This window comes from Cataglyphis hispanica, chromosome 8 (genome assembly GCF_021464435.1).
Source record: "Cataglyphis hispanica isolate Lineage 1 chromosome 8, ULB_Chis1_1.0, whole genome shotgun sequence".
Lineage (NCBI taxonomy): Eukaryota > Metazoa > Arthropoda > Insecta > Hymenoptera > Formicidae > Cataglyphis > Cataglyphis hispanica.
Window position 1 is genome coordinate 8,147,845 of NC_065961.1, and position 13,676 is coordinate 8,161,520.

Below are 13,676 nucleotides of genomic sequence, written 5' to 3' on the forward strand. Positions count from 1 at the left end.
TGTATAACATAATTGATAATAATAACACATACGCGTAAAATTTATACGCATAACATACAGAAATTATATTATTATATTAGAAAGACATGTGACATTTTCGCAATAACTTACTTCAGTCTGATGTTGCGAGCGATATACGGCTTGCGAACTAACGAAAAGTGGCATTTTCGTGGACGGTCTTTGCTCCTGTTCAGGTACTTCCCACGATGGAGAATTGTTAGGATCCAAAGCTAACTGCGCCAATCTAAGTTCAGTTATCCAATCCTTTTTCACCAATGGATTTTCTGTTTGAAATGTGTACATTTGACCTTGCTTTGTGACTAGTTGGAGACAACAGCTATCGGCCCATACCATGTCCTCGTCCTTCTGCTGTATCGACATTTGTATCGATTGCAAAATTTGCTTAGTAGTCTGGAGTGTCATTCCCTGTGAATTCAAACAAGAAAACGATTCTAATTAATTACAAATAGTTTACAAATCAACAATAATCATCGAGTTTTTATTACAAATTAGTTTTATATACAAATGTATGTGTGCATAACATAATCAAATATATAAAGACAAATACTAGCAAATTCATCATTTTGTCTTTACCTCGTATCTACCCTTCAATTGCACCACTAAATCACTTATCCTAGACATGACTTCGTAATCATGCATAAGATCGTTCATTTCTACACAAAGACTATCCGCATCGGTTGCTTGTCCACATTCTCCACCGCTTTTGTCAGATTTTAAACTACCACCTTTATTCAAACCAGCGGTGAGTAATCGACTTAAAGTAGGAGAAGTGCTAGTATCTTGAATCTAAAATAAAATCATTAGTAATACTATTAATTTTGCATATTGTATATCTTTAAGAGAAATATTTTTATACTTGTTATAAATTGATTTTGAATATTTAACAAGACCATAATATATGTAATCACTGCAATATGTGTAAAGTTACATACTTCGATATCCGATACTGGATACGTCCATTTTAGCGTTAATCGTTCGTTTCCTGAAAAATCTTCCGTCGATCTCGGAGTGACGGAAACGCATACTACTAAATCATTTAGTAGCAATAACCTTCTTCTTTTAGATTTCGTTATCATACCGTTTTGATTGAATTCCTAATAAACAAATTGCACGTTTTATTTATTATTCGCATATCATTCGTTGCTACTACATATATACAGACATATAATATTGTGTTTTGAGTTCACATGTGTTTGATGACATAGTCTTACCAATTGCGTGACATTATCTTCTCTAATAAGATAGCGTGACGTTGACGAAAGCGGACGATGCGACAATTTTCCGGAAACATGCCGCAACATTTCTTTAAACGCTTGGAATTGCTCCGCTTCTCGTTTTCTCTCGTTTAGCATTTCGGCCAAACTTTCGAGTTGCGTTAACGCCAACTGCAGAGACATTCTATCATGGTGTCCTTGTGGTGTATGCTTTAATAAATCCTAAGTATAAGAACATAAGACTGTTAGTTTGACTATGCTAAGAGAAAGCCATTTTTCACATCTAATTAACAAACACTTACTTGCAAAAATAAGATAAATTGTGGGAACCTTTGTACAGGCTTGACCATTAAACCAAAGAAAGATAATCTATCATGGGCACTAATTTGTTTCACCTGCAAAGATGGAAGAAATATATTTACATACATACACACACACACGCGCGCGCATATATATATATATATATATATATCGATTGCAAAATTGAAATTTGAGAGACTTATATGTAAATCGAGGCGATACCTTAAAAAAATCAGCGAGCGCGGTCTTCCTCTTTGATTCTTGTTTTGCTAAATCCATCGCCACAGAAAAGTTGTTTATAAATCCGCTGTAAATGTCGAGAACAATGGCTTTGCTGAAACTCGCGACGAATACATCTCCCAATTTTTCATCCTTGTCCCAGGATCGTACGCATTCCGCCAGAGCAATTCTAAATAATGTATGACATTGCAAAATTTCGGGTAGTCTATGAAACAATGTCGCTATCTTGGATTGACTCAGTATAGGTGGCGAAGATTCTTCCAATGGTTTCTTATAGTCCTAAAATGAAAATAGTAATCTATGTGAGAGAAAAATGTGTGCTCCCTCCTTTACGCTTGATACGAGATTGTTTTCAATATATACGTACATTTACTAATCTCTGCAAAGTAGATACATAACTGTTTTCGGAATGTACTATCGCGGCCACAATATGTCGACGTTTCAATTGTTGAGGAGACAAATTTGGAGGTGGCGGCGGAAGTGTAGGTGGAGCTTGTCTTCTTTGTTGCATACACTGGAATTGTATCATCGCGCTACTTTCTTCGTCGACCTAAAATATATAACGATTATCCGATTATTAAATAAGAACTCGAATAAGATAATCGAGTACACGATGCGATTAATCGAAATAAAAATTGCAGAAACGAAATACTTACTTCGCAAAGCTGTGGCATTTGCGACGTTTTGACAGGACTGGTTAAAGATACCGTATCCGGGGAATCTACATCGTAATGATGCGTCGATCCTCTGCGAATGCTGAACCATCTCGAGAGGCGTCCGTGATTTCCCGGAGATTCCAAAAGATCCGTACTGTTGGCCGGTATATTCTGAAATCGCCACTTGTCGCAAAGCGTACGTGCTTTATGCAATGTATTTCTCAATTGGCAATTACTTCTGCAAATAATAAGTGACAAATTTTCGTCAGGGACGTAACTTTACCAGGTTGTGTTGACGAAATTGAGAACTTACTTAATACTGATATTACTCTTTTCGCTTTCATCATCAGAAGAGATATCGTGATCCGATGCCGAACACCAGGAGTCCTCGCTTCTGGCGGACTGTGTGGACGTGTTGGACCTGCTTGTCTCTAAAGAGGGATGGCGCGCGTTTCCACTGATCGTTTCCATTTTGCCGGGTCCTACGTCATCCCACGATTTGCACCTTGAACGAGGCTCGTCTGGAAGCGTATCGATAAAAAAAAAAAACGTGAATATTAATTACATCGGCAATTAAATCGGAGTTTAAAGATTAACAAAACACTCGATACATTAATCTCAACTTGATACATATAAAAGACAAAGAGTCTCTTTTGTCGCAATGCAATTTGCACAAGTAGAGAGAGAATTTCGTTACTACCTATCTATAATAAAACTTGTAACGCACAAATAATACACTCGCGCGCGCGTCATCGGACCAACTATAGACTGAGTCTACTATGCGTCACCTCTTTGAGGATAGACGATGACTTCCGTATTTTATTCTCTCGCACGAGATGGGCAGAGGGAGGAGGAGGTTCCAAAATTGCCAAGAATATTATATATACGTACCAAGTATACGAGCAATTTTTTACGAATGTGCGTAACGAATACGGGAGATCGAGTCGCTTGGTCGCGCGGAAGCGTCGCTTTGTTATGCATCGCCTGTTTTATTGGACCTTCCGCTGTGTCGCGCGCTCGTGTTACCAACGCGTTAACGTCGCGATGATCATCTGATTAATGCGACGTACTCCATATTCCCACGTTTCGATGTCTCTCGTCGCATTTGAAAAATGTATAAAGTATAAACGCTTTGTAATAATACTTTTTTACTACGAGATACCGAATATTAATGCGTGTATTCTACTTTATATCAATGCGTATGCAATCTGAAATTGGATGCCTGTAAACTTATTTGTTTCGATAAGAAACAAAGGAATATTCGCTATATATAATATATATATGTATATATATATATATATATATATATATGTATGTATGTGTAGCACTAATCATTAATTGGAAATTAAAATATTATATAAGTTATTTAGAATCGTAAAGCCAATTTTTAATCCGCTAGGTAGAAAAATTTTATATTTCTGCGAAACAAAGGTATATAAATCACAATAGTAAAACGATAAAAGTTATCACATTTCCCTTATCTTATTTCGCTATAATGAAATTTAAAAAAAAAAAAGGTAAATTTTTATACGTTTCATAATATAAAAAAAATTATGACACACACACACACACACACACACACACACACACACACACACACACAGATGCATACGCACACATTGGCGCGCGATGGTGATTTCAATCTCACATGTCACCAAAGCTATACCCGAAAACTGATACGCCTACTCGTTGATTACTCAATACTTTCACATGGAAAAATACGGCTTATCCTATATATCGCTCCACCCACGCATCATCGCATTACGCGCATTCGCGCGTGTAAATGCGTCGAGTCAAAGGCGCGTACACTCGGCACAACACGTGTATGCATATACTTACGCGTGCGCACAAGATTCAAGGTGGCTTCGAGCAGGTACGAAAGCAAACGCAATGTCGTTGAAGAAATGCCGCGCTACGTAACAATAATAATATGCATAGTGCGAGCAAATTATAGGCGTGCTGCGCACCGATTTTCTATTTCTCCGGAAATAACGAGAGAGCGGCGATCGAGCGCCGCGCGCCGATCTATCAACTTGTTCGCGTGCTCTCGTGCAAGAGAGGCGGATGACGAATGACTCTGCCCCCTGTGCTCATTTCTATGCGTATACACATACATCGTGCGCTCATAATTATATACATCTTTGCGTATCGTTGCGCATAGAGTTTTTCATTTTTAATCTCTGACGAAAAATTTTATATATCCAAATGAAATGTCTGTAATTGGGGCATTTTATTTGTTATTGGGAGACAAACGAAAAGAAAAGAGAATGAATGTTTTATTTTTCTACGGGAGCGTCAAGTATTCTAACAAGAGATAATTGTTTTATATATATATATAACTCTATATGCATAATTCTATATTTAAAGCAATCGAGTCTAGTACACTTGATAAAATATATACGGCACTCAATTACGCAGGCACGCGTTACATTCCAAGAAATTGACAGATTTTTAGACCAACATAATTTTCGATTATTATATTTTTGACAACGAAACGAAACATTTCCTTTCTCTTCTGTCTTTTTTTTTATATTTACTCTATTTCTCATTCATACGATCAAGTTGTAAAATGCGTACGATTGAATATCAAGGATAAAAAATGGAGAGGAAATTCTTTGTAACGTACGATATAATTGCGATCGCAATCGTATGAAATTACGCAAATGACGATTAATTTGCGGGCAAGCATCTTGGCGAATTTATATCCGAGATATTCGCCAATTTCCTTTCACTATTTCACCAGTTTATTTACAGAGGCTATGAATATGGAGCGAACGGTACGCTTTCCACAAGGCGAAAAACTGCAAGTTGACGTGGTATTTCAATCAATCGATGTTTTTGTGATAAAAGCACGTCTACGATTAATAATTTCTTTCATTTATTGGACATTCTATAACATTTTAAATATTTATTATTCAAATAAAAAAGCAATGACATATATGGGGTATATACGAGTAAAGAGAAAACTCGAGCAAAGTGCAAAATGAAAATAATGGCGCGGCATCTTTTCTGTTTTCACTGTTTCCAGATTTTTGCAACGTTTCTCATATTTGTCGGTCTCGCATTCAGTAGCATTCAGCAAAGTGCGTGCGCGCAACGCAGCAATTTTCGATATACGAGGGTGAAAAGTAACTTGGTACAAAATAACAGACAATGCTTTTAAGTTAAAAAAAAAGGACGCTTGCGTTCAAATAATTCGAACGAATAATATTTGGCAGCAAACTTTACATGCATTCTTAAGAAAAAATTACACATATATTTGTCGCTCTTTCACCCTCGTACAGCGTCCATGATATGACGATCGATCAATTGGTTTTTTTTTAAATTGTATAAATGCGATTCGTGCGATAAATATAATTCCGAAATGTTTCATTTGACTTTTACCAATCGCCGAAAGATGAGCAATTATCGATCGCTTCAATTGAAAGCGCTATCGCGATAAAATCGACAAAAAAAAGTATTTATTGTTGAATAAAACGTTGACAAAACGTTAAAAACGAATGATTGATACGAAGGTAGGCAATAACTGTCATAATTACTAAACTATAATAATTAACTGTTACGCCAATGTTGCCGTCGTTTAGACCTCGAAATAGCAATACTTTGCTCGACTATCGAAATTATATTCAAAATGTAAATGACATCACGCGTCACTAAATCGTTAGGTTTAAGTTATTTTCAAAGAACGTAATCTATTGACATTGCTATTGTTCTAACTCTGCTTTAAATTTTGGGAAAAAATAAACAAATAAGTGATCTTTCTTATCTCATTTTTGTTATGCTTGGCATTTCAAGCTTCATAATCTGTATCATATTATGTGGCGTTAATTAATGATGGAATTTATATCGATATGTCAACAAAACGTAATATCGTTACACTGACATTTCAATGTTCTCGATATGAATACGAGGTTTCTCTATCTCTTTCTCTCTCTTCTCACTTCTCAATACAAGATATTACTACTCTAATTGTAATGATAAGTAAAATTATATGAATTTGAAATATCGTGTATGGATAAACATACATATATTTCTGCTCTGGACCGTTGCAAGATTTCAATGATTAATATTTAATATGAAAAGAAAAGAGACCTCTCCCTCCCCACACATAAACACGCACATATGTATACAAAGAAGAGGAGAATGCATTATAAATAATCATACTTACATTTGATGAGGACAACCCCATTATGCAGTTCCTCCATCTCGCGGAGGCGAATATTCCTTGTGATGATTTACTCGTGTAACTTTCTTTCTCTCTCTCTCTCTCTCTCATTCACTCACTCTCACTCCATCACTAACCTAACGTATTCACAGAATACAATCACGCTACCACACGCGAATTCATACGTGTCATACACCCGCGCGCATACACACATACACATACGCCTCGATATTACGCGGTATTAAAAATCATATCGTCGGGCACGTGCGCACGCGGCCGGCCGCGGACCGCACAACGCACAATTAATAATGCCGCGGCATACAGCGATAAGGAAGACGCGCCGCGTTTCGCAACGAAGGAGCACCGCAGCCAAGTGAGCAAACGGAGCGAATCAACATGGCCGCGCGCTGCGTGTGTTTCTGCTTTCTGTTTCAGGCCGGCCCTCCGCGTCCGCGTTCCTCCGCGCTCCTAGTCGCTGTACACTACTGATGTGAGGAGATTGGGATTGGAGAAAGAAGCGAAGGGCAGGCACGAAGGAAACAGGAGAGACCAAAGGGTGTATGTGTGTGTGTGGTGTGTGTGAGCGCGCGCGCATGTTTATGGAGTGTAGGAGGAAGGGAGGGAGGAGGAGGAGGAAAGAACGCGAGCGACTGACACGATCAAAGAATGTGTAGCTACCAAACGAGAGAGAAAGTATGAGGTACGAGCGATCGAGAGTGAAACACATGACGCACCTCACCGCGCAGCTGTGTGTACACCCGATAGAGGAAGACAGAAAAGCGGAATATAGAGGTAGATGGACTGGACGAGACGAGACAACAAATGAATATAAAAGAGAGGAAGAGGCGCGGTGCAGAACGCATGAGAAAGGACAAAGACCGGTGAGGGAAGGGGGAGGGGAGGGGAGGGAGAAGGAGTGAGAGAGAGAGATATGCTGTAGAGTCGAGATAGTAAGATGCGAGACAATCTCGTTTCGAAAGACCAACAGGTGACATGACGCATATTGCGCGTACATTGCGTGTGTATGTTGAGAGAGAATCATTCGCGTTTGAAAATGTATGCCAAGGGAGATGCATGCGCGCCTGCGTAACATTATCGCATAGAGAGTATTAAGAGTATATTAAATTGACATTGACGTTTCATTGCTAAGTTTCTCGCTACAGTGTCGAGATGAAAAATATTGCCTTTTAAATATATAATACGGATACACGCTACGCTCAATCGGTACATGCCGCATCAAGAGTATTTAATTTTATCTCGTCGTTACATTGCCTAGACGGCGCCACCGTGCAATTATAATTAAAAATTCATTAATAGAAATATGTGTTATATATACTTGAAATAAATGAAAAAAAGAAAAAGATTATTTAAACATATGCACATCTTTCGAAATCTTACATTAGTGTATGAAAAATCTGTAAACACGCTTAATATTCCAAATTATTTCATGGAAGATGCATTCAGTATTTCATTATCTTTTTCGTTATATATCTTCTCCTTTAATTTGTCAAAAGCAAAACGCTTAACTTAATTTTTTCATGAATCAATTATTAAACCATGTATTAAAAAGATATGTACATTACAATGAGTACAAGAATGAGAGATTTATTTTATATGACGTAAATGAAAGGAAGGGAGAGAAAGAGAGGAGGGGATTTCACGTGATCTCGCATCTGCTTCTCCATCGAGTGACCACAGCTGACCACAGCTGACCTCTTCCAAGTACCAATAATTAACTTTATTCGCCAAATGCACGCGAGCGCATGGACCGAATAATGAACATTCACGTTATATCGCGCGAGAAATGTACTTTTACAGAAAGAAAGAAAGAAACATTTGCATACTTAAACTATAGTTATATGCGCGAAACCCTTTAAAATAAATATACAGAAAATACCTGAATCCATTTTTTAAAAGTCACCTAAATCTTTTTTTATCTCGGAGAGAATATGTAAAATATATATATGTGAATCTCTTTTCTCTTTTTGTTCTTTTATAAAGATTTTTTCAAAACGTACAAATTATATGTAAAAAGAAGAAGAGTATACTGTCCTTTTTTTTTTTATTTCTGAGAAATATATTTCCAAGGGAATAAACGTCATCTGTATTCTTGATGCGCCACAGGCTACGCATCAAGAATATGTAACGACACGCATACCCAAGTCATTCATAGCCATGCATAATCTGAAAACTGACTACCGGACACGATGGTCACATCTACGAAACGACGAAACGGGACAACGATGACGATCGATGGATTGACGAGTTGGATAATCTATATCTATGTATTTACATATGTTTACCATCTACGATAGTCTATCGTGAAAAATAATCAATAATTAATTAGACTCACCAATAATCTTGCTGTTGTTACTATTGTTTCCAAAGGAATGGAGTTTCTTCCAACCTTTCCAGCTTTTTTTCCAAATCATGGCGGCTTTCGTTTTACGTGGAATACCAATTAATTCCGAACCGCTCGTTTTCCCCATTCCTCTTCTTAAAGATCCCAAACCGGATCTACAAGTGACAAATAAAATGTTCAATAAACTATATATGAGATAAAATTAAACAGTTAGCTTGTTTGCAAAATTTAACATTGTTTAAAAAAATATAATAATATAATATTTTTATAATCTGTCCATTAATTTAGCAAATGAGAAGAATATGTATAATGATAATAACTTTGCAATATACCTGTAACTCGCACTAGAGCTTCCACTGAAACCACTGTCCATGTCATATCCGCGTGAAAGCACATCATCAGCGAAACTAGCTAAAGGCAGCAGTTCTTCGGTGGAAGTTTCATGAGCTTCTTGCGCTATTTCTTCCTCGTTATTGTCAACCGCAGTTGGCATCAACATTGCTTCTACGCTTAGGTTAAGTTCCCCGAGCACGCGACGATGCCGCGATTGTACGCGGCGTACCTCATCTGCCACAAGTGACCTTCGCGATCCATGCAACGCGCGATGACATTGCTTGCTGAAACATTTATCAGCGTTTGAAAGAATGTTAGTGTGAACTTTAGTGTGTGGATTTCAATTTAATTCTCAATGCAATTATATATATACTTAATTCTTATACTAATATGATTCTCCGTTAGTCATATATTGCATTATCTATTATATTATCACAAATTTTAAGCTAAGTATATTCTTCACTGTATACATCTATAATTGTATAAATTTAATTTACATTGGTTTGAATATGTTCCTAAGAAGAAACAGTTAGCAGAAATCAGGGTGTTATCTCACACAGTTTATCTCACCACACATATAAAATATAGTTTATAGCATTTAGCGATTGCTCTCAATTTGAACACGCGCGTAATTTATCTCGTTTCAACGACTTACGCGCCAGTCGAAGACACAGGATAAAGTCATAATCTACAATTTGTTTTCTTATTGTTCTCAAGTTAATCGCTATCTCCAGCATCCGCTATGGGATACATTGAACCGTGGGGAGTGAATTGCGTTATTTGCATACATGTTACATTTGCGTGTATAATTTATTTCACCATTATTTATAAATTGAATAAATATATATGTTTTTAAGCAATAAATTTCTAAAAAAAAAAAAAAAAAATGTAATTTATATTTCTTTTATTGTAAAGTCTCTAATTTTCATAGACACGTGACACTGCATATTGTGTTGACAACTTGTATTATACAAGCACTGAATTCTGTTAAAATAATTCATTTACATGGTAAACGATATCTTTTAGTGGATGTTTACCTGATTTCCGATATCTCTTCGTAAATATTTTCTTCCGTGCCATAGCAAGTTGTGTAAGTGTGTCTCTTTAAAGGATCGGTCCTTGACGGCTGCGATTGTTGTTGCGATTGCTGTTGTAGTTGCTGTTGCTGATGGTGATGCTGTTGCCGCTGATCCTGCTGTTGTTGCTGCGAGAGAACTTGTGTCGGATATGGAACATGAAAGTGACTCGAATCAGATTGGTAGTACGCGTACGAATAATCCAGAAGCGGATGTTGGTGAGAACTCGTGATGGGTGACACTGGTGATACCGGTTCCATTAAAGCGTTGCGCGATATCTGTGAAAAAAAAAATAAACGCCGCGCGATATAAAGATAACTTTTTAACACTGCTAACAGTAGAGTATAACAATTCTTAAAAATATATGTAAATTAATGAAAGCTAAATTTTTGTCGACTTATACTTTGAATATGATTGTATCTTGAAGTATACTTTGCCTAATCATTGGTGTGTGTGTATAATTAAACATGTATGTGCATTATCAATGAAATTAATAATTTGTCTTTATATTCTTTATACAAAATTTACCTGATTGTGCGGCGGTGGGTAAGGTGGAGGTGGGGGAAATTCCAGGTTGACTATTCGCGGCGACGAAACGCCCGACGTCATTCCTGACCCCCCTAAAGACGAAGCCATGGCACATCCTTCGAGGAACTTTGATTAACTTAAACCTCGCGGTCCTTTGGTTGTTGTTCCATCGGCTTTTTCTAAAATAAGAAAAATAAATATATATTATTTTACACGTTCGAAGCAGTCGACTTGTAGCATTTCAATGTACTCTGAAAAACAATAGAGGCGTTGTTCCTTTTATTAGAGATTATGCAATGATCTTTAACGCACTTTAAATGCAAAATTCACTTCGTGAAAGCGGAAACGGAAGTGTTTTTACATTATCACTTGTAATGTCGAAAAATATAATCGGAACAAAGTCAAATCTACACAACACATATAGGATAAATGATAGATAAGTACGATTACAGTATCTTGGTTGAAAAGGATGCAGGTGTAGAAAAGCATTCTATTTTAAATATTAACGCTTTATCAAATTTTAACTTCGTCAAAATTATAGTTGCGTAAATTATTTCAAAGAGGAAACAATTTACTAAATGTTATAGCAATACAACATTATACACTTTAGTGTTCGTTACTTATTCAGTATTAAATTATTATCCATACAATTTGTACTCGTATATATATCATCGTCTTTATGCCAATACCACGAATGTGCAAAATGTGCCATACAATCATCGATATGTAATATTTACTAAAATATATATTTAATATTTATTTTTTTTTTTAAGTATCAATGATATATAACACTAATGTAACATATATAAATATTATGCATAATGCTTGACGAGTAATCTGAAGAAATTATAAAAATAAAACAAAAATCTTTTTTTCAGAGCAAATTAAATTTTCAAAAAGCAATAATTCAAAACTACAAAATTGCACATTCGTGCTTTCGGCATGAGGACGATGACATGTAAAAATATAGTGCATTGTATCATCTCGTATAAAATTGTATAAAATATATTCCCGAGGACATTAGTCGATATAAAACCGATTTTAAATAGTTGATTGTACTACTTGGTTCGTTACATGTACAGAAGCTTTATACACGCACGTATCAGGCACATGCCTCACGCATAAACACATACTTTTGTGTAATATTTTCAAATGTTTTATAATACAATAAAAAATTTGCAAATTCAGATACATAGATATAGATTTTCACAGTTAACTAAATAATAAATATATAAATTCAAAGCTAGCGGTGAGAGATCTAATTGAGCGTAAAAAAGACGAAATAATGTTGGCCTCAAGAATTTTGGCAATTCCAACATTTCTCCATATTGTAAAAATTAAAGAGAATGATCAATTCTTATTACAAGAGAATTTTTACTCTTCAAGTAACTATAATGTTGCAAAGAATGCGAAACTAATCGCGAGTGGATCAATTAAGAGATTTTAAATCAATGTGAGAGAAAGAGATTTTTCGTGCGTATGTGTATGTATAGTGCGTGTATTTTCGTATTTTCGTATACATATTTTATAATATTTTCTACGTTTCTTAACAAAAATGTGTACATATTATAGCCAAGGGAAATTGACATCGATTGACAAAAAAAAAATGTTTGTAAATTTTTATTTACATATGTGTACGATTTGTAAGATTGATTGTTCAATCTTTGCATTTAATGAATAACAATGATATCAATTTTGGAACTTTAAAAAAAAAAGTATGAATTTTTTGATATCAAATACACTAAATGTGTATATAATATCACGTAAACACACACGCACGCACGCATACACATATATTCTTTGTATTTGTAAACAATAAAAAAAAAATTAATCTTTTTCAGCATTTAAATTTTAAGTAGATGAGAAAATTAGTCGGTCTGAAAAAATATTTCAAGAGGGGGATTGCGAATGAAATACAATGCAAAATATTTTAGCGTTAAATAAAATATATATATATTCAGATCTGATCATAATTAAACAAAAAATGTAAGTACCTTGTAAGCAAGTCGAAGCGATCAACGGGACGCACAATCCTCCGATCTCACGCGTCTGAATATATTCCTCGGCAGAGCTCCTCTTACTCCTTTGAATCGTGGAACAGGAAAAGCGATTTACTCGACGATTACACAGGACGATCGAGTGCCACGGAGTGGCCAGTCGGGCCACACACGATGAATAACATACGAAGCACGAGAATGAATTCGTTTGCGCCTCGTGCTTAGATAGTTTCGCGTTCGCGTTTGTTGTATGTGAGCAAGCACGCCCCCTCGAGAAGCCAGTCGACCGTCGACCGGTCGACCAAGAAAAGCCGCATCGAAGAGAGAAGAAAGTTGAGGGTGGGGAGGGGGAGGGGGGAGGGGGGAGGAAGAGAAGGGACGAAAGATTGTGGGAAGGAAAAGAAGAAGAAAAAGAAGTAGGAGAAGGAGGAGAAGGACACACAAAGCTTCGTCTCCAAGAGACTGCTCGATCGTCTGCGACTCTGACTACTCTGACAATGAGACGATTCACGCGGTCATATCGTATTATTATCCCAATTTTGCGACACAAATGCCCACACACACATATATATCTCGACTGATCCATTTTGTAAATAGCAAAGGAACAATGTAATATATTGAGATCGAAATTTTGCTAGATCGTTCGGTCGATAATTGGCGCGCTATCTTATCTTTGGTCGATAATCGCGATACGATACTAATAATTCTAAAAACATATGCATATACTTACGTAATATACGATATCTTTTTAATGACAATATAATAAATATAAGCGTCACCGTCA

At 36.2% G+C, this 13,676-nt stretch overlaps 1 protein-coding gene across 5 annotated transcripts in view; it reads right to left on the bottom strand.

Moving 5' to 3' along the window:
* LOC126851299 (rho guanine nucleotide exchange factor 10) overlaps nucleotides 1-13,383 on the bottom strand; it is a 17,693-nt gene extending 4,310 nt beyond the window's left edge. The window contains exons 1-14 of one of the 5 annotated variants that reach the window (XM_050595080.1): nucleotides 12,890-13,383; nucleotides 10,896-11,074; nucleotides 10,329-10,645; nucleotides 9,291-9,575; nucleotides 8,950-9,113; nucleotides 2,745-2,952; nucleotides 2,432-2,669; nucleotides 2,143-2,325; nucleotides 1,758-2,054; nucleotides 1,538-1,630; nucleotides 1,233-1,457; nucleotides 954-1,115; nucleotides 595-807; nucleotides 112-426 (exon numbers count right to left, since the gene is read on the bottom strand). In XM_050595080.1, the coding sequence (XP_050451037.1) occupies nucleotides 112-426; nucleotides 595-807; nucleotides 954-1,115; nucleotides 1,233-1,457; nucleotides 1,538-1,630; nucleotides 1,758-2,054; nucleotides 2,143-2,325; nucleotides 2,432-2,669; nucleotides 2,745-2,952; nucleotides 8,950-9,113; nucleotides 9,291-9,575; nucleotides 10,329-10,645; nucleotides 10,896-11,003 (2,808 nt within the window). In that variant the 5' untranslated portion in view covers nucleotides 11,004-11,074; nucleotides 12,890-13,383. Of the gene's footprint in view, nucleotides 1-111; nucleotides 427-594; nucleotides 808-953; nucleotides 1,116-1,232; nucleotides 1,458-1,537; nucleotides 1,631-1,757; nucleotides 2,055-2,142; nucleotides 2,326-2,431; nucleotides 2,670-2,744; nucleotides 2,953-3,042; nucleotides 3,177-3,322; nucleotides 3,640-4,047; nucleotides 4,222-4,270; nucleotides 4,495-6,599; nucleotides 7,887-8,949; nucleotides 9,114-9,290; nucleotides 9,576-10,328; nucleotides 10,646-10,895; nucleotides 11,075-12,889 lie in introns of those variants that run through there. The other 4 variants (XM_050595082.1, XM_050595081.1, XM_050595083.1 and 1 more) reach the window with 4 other exon arrangements.
* Between the last annotated feature and the right edge of the window lie 293 nt (nucleotides 13,384-13,676).